The sequence below is a fragment of the Aptenodytes forsteri genome, unplaced genomic scaffold (genome assembly GCF_000699145.1).
Source record: "Aptenodytes forsteri isolate BGI_AS27 unplaced genomic scaffold, ASM69914v1 Scaffold146, whole genome shotgun sequence".
Taxonomy (NCBI): Eukaryota; Metazoa; Chordata; class Aves; order Sphenisciformes; family Spheniscidae; genus Aptenodytes; species Aptenodytes forsteri.
In genome coordinates this window covers 5,823,781-5,834,040 of record NW_008795128.1, presented here as the reverse complement: position 1 = coordinate 5,834,040, position 10,260 = coordinate 5,823,781, and the positions used below count along the sequence as shown (strand labels likewise).

General features: G+C 42.1%; 1 protein-coding gene across 1 annotated transcript in view; it reads left to right on the top strand.

Moving 5' to 3' along the window:
* Positions 1-10,260, top strand: part of LTK (leukocyte receptor tyrosine kinase) — a 98,309-nt gene that overhangs the window by 45,294 nt on the left and 42,755 nt on the right. Inside the window, exons 3-4 of the mRNA XM_009277607.1 lie at positions 3,985-4,140; positions 4,790-5,012. Coding sequence (XP_009275882.1) covers positions 3,985-4,140; positions 4,790-5,012 — 379 coding nt within the window. The remainder of the gene's footprint in view (positions 1-3,984; positions 4,141-4,789; positions 5,013-10,260) is intronic.

Sequence of the window (10,260 nt, the reverse complement as noted above, 5' to 3'; positions counted from 1 at the left end):
AAAAAAAAATCAGAATAATCTTCTTCATCAGCACAGTGAAATCCACCAGATTTGGGTTCTTGAAATAAAAGCTCATTAGTGGAGCTGCTTTCCAGCAAGTACAGAACAAACTACCTTTCTTGATACCGAATGAAGTTTTTTTTTTAACTGGAGTTTTCTTTTTCTAGGCATTGTAAAAACCAGTGAGATGGACAAAATGCTTGTGAGATAGATGGATTAATTTGGTCTTACTGTGGTGCCAGGATAGATGTAGCAAACAATTGAAATTGAAGTGACGCCTTTTCATTTAGTGAAATAATCACAGAATGGTTGAGTTTGGAAGGGACCTCTTGAAATCATCTAGTTGAACCCCCCTGGCTCAAGTAGAGTCAGCTAGAGCCAGTTGCCCTTGACCATGTCCAGATGGCTTTTGAATATGTCCACAAATGGAGACTGCTCAACTTCTCTGGGCAACCTGTTCCAGTGTTTGACCACTCTTACGGTAAAAAAGTGTTTTCTTGTGTTCAGGTTGAATTTCCTGTTTTTTTAATTTGTGCCCATTGCCTCTTGTTCTGCCAGTGGACATTATTGAGAAGTGTCTGGCTTCCTCTTCATTCCCTCCCATCAAGTGTTTGTACACCTTGATAAAATCCGCTTGAGCCTTCTCTTCTACAGGCTGAACAATCCCAGCTCTGTCAGCCTCTCCTCTTATGAAAGATGCTCCAGTCCCGCAGTCATCTTTGTGGACCTATGCTGGACTTGTTCCAGTAAGTCCATATCTTTCTTGTACGGGGGAGCCCAGAGCTGGGCACAGTACTCCAGTTATGGTCTCACCAGTGCTGAATAGAGAGGAAGGATCACCTCTCTCGATCTGCTGGCAATGCTTTTCCTAATGCAGCCCAGAAAGCTGTTGGCCTTCTTTGTCACATTGCTGGCTCATGGACAGCTTGCTGTCCACCAGGACCCCAAAGTCCTTCTCTTCAGAGCTGCCTTGCAGCCAGTCAGCCCCCAGCATGTACTGGTGCCAGGGGTTATTCCTCCCCAGGTGCAGGACTTTATTGAATTTCAAGAGGTTCCTATCAGCGCAACCTCCAGCCTGTCCAGGCTGCTCTGAATGGCAGCACAGCCATCTGGTGTTTCAGCTGCTCCTCCCTGTTTTGTACCTCTGTGAACTTGCCGAGGGTGCACTCTGCCCCTTTGGTCCAGGTCATTAATGAAGATGCTAAACAATAAAGCAAGGCCTGTGCATGCTAGAAAAGTCATATACATTCCTTACAGGAGGTGACAAGGTGACCTAGACTTGCCAGAGAGGAGTTCCTTATAGTAACATCTTGCAGAAGGTATCTGATTCTTTAATGTGTGAACCTCCTTTCTGACATGCCCTGTGACTGTCCATGAGCTTTTTTCAATCTAAGCTTCTTCAGAGCACTTTTGTAACACCTTAAAATGTGTCCTTTGCTGATTGTGGTAATATAGATATATTTCTCTTTCTATTTTACTTTTTTCCTTTTCATTTCTGTCACATTTTGCCTTTCTGGGGACCTACGCTTGAAGTTCTCCAGGTTCATAGGTGCTAAGCAAAGCTGGTTATGAAGTGTCTGTAAGGTGGTACACGGTAGTGTCAGAGGTTGCAGCTTTCAGTATTCTCTTATACAGTGACCTCATGAGTGTACCCAGTCCTTTTGCTCTGCAGTTTATGCTAAACAACATCTTCTTCTTGATTGATCTTTCCATCACAATGCAGTGCACATGATCCGTTGCCACAAAGCTCTTTTTTTACCAGATGTCAACAACTTCACTGATCTATTTCAGACTCTTCTTCCAGGCATTCAGATCCTCTCAGGTTGCGGCAGATAGGCTTTATATAGCCTGGAGAGCATGGGAATTAAGTGCTTTTGAAGGAGAACGTTATGTTCACTTATCTGAGCTGCAAACTGCTTTGTTATGTGAAACGCATTCTAAGGATTAAGTTTGCATTGGTACAGTCCTTGCTACTGCAAGCAGGGGTATTGGTAAGATTTAATGAAATGATTTTGTCATAAATACTAGTTTCAAGTAATCCTCTGTTTAAAAAAGAAAAGGAATTTTTTGTTTCCAGAGCTCTCACTTCGCTCTCTTGCACTGTCATGCTGTTGTGAGAGAAATTGTTTTCTGGGTTTTATGACCAACTAGATTTTTACTTGATAAAAATATTACTACTACTGACAATAAGTCTGTGGGTACTGAGTTAACCTGTCAAACTTTAATAAATTTGAAACAGCACAGCAGGTCTCAATCAGGACTCTGCTTTGTCTCACACAGCCGTGGAGTTTCTGAGCTATTGAGATCCCTAAAGCTGTTTTACTGGATCGTCAAACCATAGCCTGAAGCTGTGTGCAGACATCTTTCCTTAGATCCAGCAGAGCCGGGAGAGTGGCTGGTGTCCTCCTTCCTGTGCCCTGCTGGAAGGCGGCATTGCATATGCACACGCACAATTTGACAGTTCACCTGCTTGTGGCTTCCATTTAAAGATGATGGGCTGAACAGTGCAATAGGCTTTTGCTAAGCTGTATGGATTTGATGAGGTGGGCTGAGAAGCTATTCAGGTGGTTGGCCCAGCTGGTAGGTTGAGAGAGGCAGTAACCTCCAGCGGCAAGCAGGCCCGGCAGGGCTGGGGAGGATGTGTGTTCAGGTGGGCGTTCACAGCCTGTCCCAAGACAGAGTGATGTGCAACTCTGTAACATCTGTGTTTCTCTTACCCCTGCACACTGTGTGCTGTTTTATAAAAAGGTAGTTACAATTAACTTTAAAAATTAGGAAAACTTGGCTACTTAGGCTGTTGCACTCAAAAGATGCTTCCATTGCTTCTTTTTCTGAAAGTTTGTTAAAATATAGCGAATCTTCTGGAGGCTCTTATGTTTTTATTCCTGCCCCACCTGTGTTGCCTGTGCAACCACCTATCCTTGTTATATCCCTGACCTTAATTCTGTTCTTTGTACTGTCTTTTCTCCTTGCCAGGAATAGAGCTACGAAAGGGATAACATTATGTCATTCGTGTTTGCAAGGTCTGAATACCCTCTGAACATCAGGATCCCAAATACTAATGTTTAGTCTCTTATAATTTCTTATATGACCTGAGGGTCCTCCAGTTATTGCTGTAATATTATTATTACTACTGAAAATAAATATCGTGCAAGTTAATATCAGCTTACCATATCTATTCAGCCCCACTCTGTGTGGGAGAGCTTTGTGCAGCTAACATCCCTTCAGGGAGTTTATATTAGATTGATGAGAGAACAGTGAATTACTTCTTGTCTGGTTTATAATATGCTGATTATGAAAAATTCTGGCCAGGATGATCTAGTGTTCTCAGTGCTGCGAATGGACTCTGGAGTTTGTTAAGAGGGTGTTCTTGTCCATCCTGCAAGGAGGAAAGCAAAACTGTTTAAAAAAAAAAAAAGTACGTAAAGCTTGCATTGCTCAGCTATTTTGCTTGAGACCCTGTCAAGCTCTTTCTATTGCTGAGAGAGGGTTCACCCCAAAAAAAAGTACGTAAAGCTTGCATTGCTCAGCTATTTTGCTTGAGACCCTGTCAAGCTCTTTCTATTGCTGAGACTCTAAGGGTTCACCTTAGAGTTTCATTTGCTCCTCTCTGCCAAAATGCTAAATCCGTACAGTTTCGATATCCTTGCTGCACTAGGTATTACTCTCATTCAGGATTTTATGTACATGTGGGCTAGACCTTCCATTGCTGTAAATTCACTGTCGATACCGGTGGGAGGATGCTCCTTTACACCTGCCAAGAATTTGCAGGGTTGTTTTTCTTTCTGGCATGTTCCTGCACCCACCCTGCGAGACACTCTGTTGTTATTGCACAAGGCAAACTTTCTTTTTTCCCTTCAACTATTCCATTTCTTGGGAGAGATAGCCCCCATACACTGTAGATCTGCCCATTCATGTGCCCGCATCACCCCTGCCCCTTGAACTGGGGAAGCCCTCAATGAAACCTTTGGTTTCTCATAACAGAAATCTCTTGTATCATCGGCTCAAGCTGTTCATGGGTGACGTCTACAGACAATTTTGGAAAACCGGACTGGGTGTTATCTTCAGTTGGTGTCGTGGTATCTCAGGAGAGGCAGCAGCTGCTTCTGGAAAACAGTTCCTCCCGTGGAGATGTTGAAGGTAGGCAGAGTTACAACAGAGTTCCCCTCAAATGGACATCTGCTTTCTCCCAGCACTGGTAGCAGCTGTGGGTGGCAGCAACAGGAGCCAGCAGGCTGCGGCCTCAGGCACATGTCACTAAAAATACTGCCATATGCTGGTTCTGGTGCACAACTCGTAAGTGTGCTGTCAGTGCCCGAGTCACTAAGAGCAATATAATGTATGTGTACTGCCTGAGTTGTGTATGTATGTACCCTGTATACAGCCAGCCCCTTTATATACTCCTTTTGTATCTCCCTGTTTTAGGATAAGCTACTTTTGCTTACAGAGACTGGATTTTTCTTAGGAAACTCAATCCTTTACAAGCCAGGGCTGGCTCCACATCTGCTGTCTGACTTGCAAAGTGTTTGGCTTTTGTTTTGTTGGACATGTCTTCACTCTGCTTTGTTTGGTTTCTTCTCATTCCTTCTATCACTTCTTTACTTACTTACCTCATTTTTACTTTATTCTCCTTTCTCTACTTTCTGTTACTTTTTGGGTTTTGTGCATAGTCCTCTCCTTTCTTCTCATGATTCCTTTCTTCAAACTTCTTATCCATTTTCCTCTTTTATCTCTCTTCCATCCACACTGTGTGTCTCTTCTTTTTTTTTTTTTTTTTTTTTCCTCACAGGGAACATTTTCCTCCTGAACACCAGTAGGCTCCCAGATAGATGTGAGTTCAGCCTGCATAGCCCCATCCTGCCTGGGAGCTTGGACTCTTGCTTGCTGGAACTGGCCATATATTCACAGGATGCTGTTCCTCTCCTCCAGAGGTTCACAGTTGAAATCATATATGTGGAGACAAACAGAAATATAATAATTTCTCTGAGAGTTGGCCATGAGGAGGATGCCGGGTAAGACAATCAATTTGCAGCTGTTTAGACTTTGAATTGCAGGGTAGGGTGGAGTCTCTCCAGGCCGCTGTTTATCAGTGTCTTCTCCCTTCTTGAGCTCATTGCTGCTGTTACAGCAGAAAATGAAGGTAGAACTGTCAGGATTGAAGCATACAGCTTCCTGACAGGATGCTATAACTGACCCAGGTTTTGTGCGTCCCCTTTGCAAAGAACACACTTGCTTAGGACTCCCTCTTCTTCCCTCACATTTGGAAGGGTCAAGAGTGGTTGACTCTCTCACTGATGCTGGGACTATAGCTGTAAAATGTACCCAGTCCAAAGACTGCCTTGGCAACATGACTGATACCTCTAAGTATTCAAGGGGTCCTATCATTGTTACAAGGGTCACATTTCTCATTTTGAGGTAGGGTTAACTTTACTTCTTTTGTAATTTCCTCCTTCTGTCTGCTAAGATCTGGAGCATCCTTTTTTGCTTCATTTGTAGAGTTCAGGGAGGGGAAAAACAGAGGCTAGAGGTGAGAAGAGGTGAAGGCAAAAAAAGGAAGTGCAGCAACCCTGGATCTTGTCCTGTATTCTCTTCTCTCTGATCTTTCCAGTGTTTTACTTTTTCATTCCTGCGTGTAGCAGAATGCAGTAAGGAGGAGAAATGGGCAAAGGGAATGAATCACAACAGGAAAAGAAGGAGAGAAGTCCATGTGTCATCTGATTTTGCCATTTTCCATGCGCTTGTTTTCCTTTTCTGCAATCTGCCTTGTAAGAACCTGGGTCAGACACACAGCAGAGCTTTTTATTTCCATCTCCTGACTGACTCCCATGGAGAACTTAAGCAATAGATCCCAGTTCTTGTTTTCTTTGAATTCTTTGGCACTCCCCAGGCTGCCACGGAGATCTGTAGCCAAGACTCCTGGTCAGCCAAAGATAGCAGAGTTTGACTAAAAAAACATATTTATTTTCTTTCAGATCCCTCTCACTCTCTCCTGCTTCTAGCTATTGCTCACTTCCTTCCTGGCTACTCCTTCCCATTCTTTTTGCCAATTTCACAAGGAATCTGTTGCATTTTCTGGGATCAGTTTCTAATGTCCTTTTTTACCTATAACTGCCCTTGCTGCTTTGAGTATTTGACAAGCTTCTGCAACTGCAGCCACAGCTGCATTCCCCTATATAAACTCATAAAATACCCTTTTGATATACCTAGCTGGCCAGACCAGGCTTTGATCACAATCACTGCAGCATCTCTGGAATGGATCATAAATGTTGTTTAACAGCTTATTTGAGCACTGCAAAGCAATTCTACATGAAATCAAGATTATAATTTCTCTAAAACTAATGGCATTTAGATTTATTAGAATGGAGTTAGCTTTACTGGAAGTTGGCATAGACACTGGTATTACTTTTTCCTAGTGAGTGAAATGAAGCACTGGTAAGCTTAGAGGGTTTAGTATTAAGGTTTTAAAGATGGAAAGTGACTGAGTCCTGTTTTAAATCAAGATAGAAAGGAGGGGAAGGAACAGAGACAAAACAGAGTTAGGAACCATGTTAGGTCAAATACCCTTCGTTTTCCCCCTCTTTACAGGGAAACTCTTTAAAATCTCTGCACAATTCCAGAAAAATCTGAGCGTGCAGGCAGGACAAGATTTATTTCTAACACAGTGATTGAGCTGCTTCTTACTGGGCAGGTAGTCTGAAATGAACATTCGCTTCATGATTAAGATTTTAACAACGTGGTGGTTGTTAAGGAGAGAGACCATCCTGAAGTGTTCCCCCTTTCCAGGGGCTTTCCATATGGAGTGGAAGTTCTGCAACCTTTTCTGTGTTAACCAAACACTGCCACACAATTTACAGCAGAACAAGGAGGACAATGAGCAAATGACCTTGAGATAGATGCCTATGTGTAGTATGTAGTTTAACCATTGACAATAACTACCAAGGGATTGTCTTGAGACCAGAGCAGAAACTCAGATATAGAAAAAAGGCTAGGTGTCAAGTTTTCAGATAATCAGGCATTCCAGAAAATTCTACTTCAGTCCCTTCTGTCACCCCTCAATTCCAGGGTCAAGCTGTACTTCACCATAAATTCCAGCTGCACCAGACCACTCCAGTGAACTGTCCTCTTTCTGGACCTAGAAACCTTCTCCTGATGGTGTTTCCTCCTTCAGGATCCACCAGCTACACAGTTCCCAAAAGCTTAGATATATGTCATGCATGAGAGAAAGTTGCTGTCCTGTCCACCTCACTAACTACTAGGATTTATCATTAAATCAGTAGTATAGAAGCTGCCACTCATTTTTTCACACATGTACCTTAGTGAAAGAACAAAGAAACAGATGAACCTTCAGACATCATGTCCTCTGAACAACTAGGGCAAAGTCACAGTATCTATTGTTATATATCACACCTATAGGGCATGGATATTCTGAGTTACTACCATTAGAGGGAGAACCACTGAGGGAGTGAGGTGTTTGAAATTCTGTATGTTTACAAAAAATATATAAAATTATATTTCTCATTATCTCAGTAGAGCTCAAACATCAAGAACTTGTAGCTTTGCTTGCAAGTCCAAGCCTTCTTCATCTGGCATTTGGCTCAGAAAGTTGCCTTCACTTTCTCAGGGTTACAGTTACGGTGCTTGTTCAGGTCACATCTAATGTCTTTTTTACTATTTTGCTTATCCCACCTTTTCCCTCTTTACCAGGCAGACCCAGAAACAGTCACAGCTGAAGATTCTTCTAAGTCCTGTGTGCTTTTGTTTTGAATGGTTTCACATGCTTGTGTTTGTTGCTGACCACAATTATTTCAGCGTTGTCAGCCATTTCAGTAAGGAGCTAGTTTCTTTCAACTCTAAGTACTCACACTTCAGTGAAAATAAAAAAACATCGCTTGGGGCAGGGATAATCTTTTCCCTTTCCATGGTCAATAAGCCAAGTTGATTTTGTTCTGTTTTCTTTCTGAAATATAAGGCACTAGCCATGATAGTCTTGGTAGGTCAAAAAGCAAAAAGTTCGCAGCTATGTGCACACATGGATTTTCAGTTAGCCAACCTCACAAAACAGTTATTGCTTAGTTTTTTCTGTCTCCCCCCCCCTTTTTGGGGGTGTGTGTGAGGTGGGGGGGTGGATGGTGGTGCTAAAATGTCCTGCCAGCTTCTGAGACACTTGTAGAAACTTACCATCTTTGAGACTTCTGATCTACTAATGTGGTTGTTTTTATCCACAAAAGTTATTTAACTTCTACTATTATACATGGAAACATTGCCATATAGCTAGTCTGAACGTCTAGAAACACGTATGTTCATTTGGGTTTCATAAATTAGGTATCCAACTACAGAAGCATTTGAAAGGGAGTAGTCTGGTAAGCGTCCTCAGAAAATGCCTAATATGTACTGACAACAATGAGCACAGCCATTTCGATTAAAAAATGCAGCTAGAAAAGGAGAGGCTGTCCAGCTGTTATATAAGACTATGATTTTTGAACACTAATTTGGGAGTATGATTTACTGCCCCTCATGCTTCTGTTGAAATTGCACCCAAAAATACACTGAGTCAAATAAGAGCCCTCTAACTGGTTGGTGAAGGCAAGAGGGGTAGGCATGTGTTCTGCTCTCTCATCTATTTCCTTTTAAGTCCAATGGCTAGAACTGGATGTTTGTGAACACTTGCAGATAACAACTTCCTGTATGTTGAAGAGTAATGTAAAGCTTCTAATTTGTAGGTTCACTGATTGAGCCTAGAAGCATTTAGTGTACGTACCTTTGTGCAATAACGCATACAGTGAGTCCCCCTAATTCAGAAAAGGTTTCAGCTTTGCTGTTCAGCTTTATTGAATTTTTCACCCTTAATGAAGAAATTGTTGTTCTTAATATTAGAATAGTCTTTCTTGAAATTAATGATCAGTTACCTTTGTTGGATAGGGAAAGGCATGGCATAGAAAGGATTGGTAAGGAGGGGGAGGAAAACTTTTGCTCAGCAGAGGAGATTGAGAGGCTAATGAAAATTAAAAGTTGAAAAAACAAATCAAAAATTGAAATTGTAAGTTTGCAGGGTGAATCTTGAATTCTCTTGCCTTAAGCATCAGGTTGCTTGCAGCTCCAAACTTTCTATCCAGGCAAATGTCTCAAAATTATGTCAGACTCTGATAGCCCTTCCATACATACAGATCAATTTTAACATCGCTATTTAGAAGAAGAGTAATATTACTTCACTACTTGAGATCTGGTTTGACATAAAATCAATAGTAAAGGTATTGCCAAGCTTGGCTTATCTGGAAGCCTGCTGCAATGATCCATCTTCTGCTAGATTGACAATGGGCTTCATTCCTGATTCCGTTAAGAAAACTAAATCGGCTCTGACTAGCCCCTGTTTGGATAGTGGGACCAAGCAAAGAAAGTATAATTATTTACAGCATTAGAAATCTTGCTGCAGTTGGATCTTGGGGTGGAGGCTTTCTCTGAAGGGGAATACCCTGATGATGATGAGACTCCATACACAGAAGTATTCTGGGTGATGCAAAGCTACTTGTCATTTTTGCGGTCTCTGGATGCTTGTCAGCTTTTCCTGTGGTGTTATAAACGAAGTCAAATTTCAGTACTAGAGATATTTTAGTGCAGAACTAGAATGTTTCGTGCGACCTTAGGGCTCTGACTCAGAAGAGCTGCCAGTTCACACAAGTAGTGTTTTAAGATAATGGCCTGGCTCTTCTACCAGATGCCACAGTTCTCCCAGCAGAGATGGCAGAATGGACAGTGTGTCTTGCTCAGTTTTGATGTTTCAGAGGTTGGTTTATTGACTTAGATCACCAGTGGTTTTCATTTATTTTTATGTATCAGGCTATAAATGGCAAGTTCCAAAATGTCTGGCTCATAAACCATGTAGGATTAAGGTGCAGCAGCTGAACTAGTTATTGTTTTAAGCTGTGGGGCAGTAATCTCTTTAGTTGCTAGCACTAAATGTAACACTGGTTGTGAATCAGAGGCTGTGTGCTACAGGTTCCTGCACTCAGGGGTGTGATAACACTGGCGATACTGTGATGTCTCAGCTGAGGGGGTGGGTTGTAACTTGGTGGAGGTGCTAGAACTATGTCTCAGTGCTTGGAAGGTCTAGTATGCTTAATAGGTAAATTCAAAAGATTTAAAGACTGTCCTTACCTTCAGTGGCTCATTGAACCAATTTGATTAAGGCCCATTGATTTTTGTGGCCAACAGGATGCAATGGAGCGATGAACAAAGCTGTGTCATGTAGCAGAAGTGATTCAG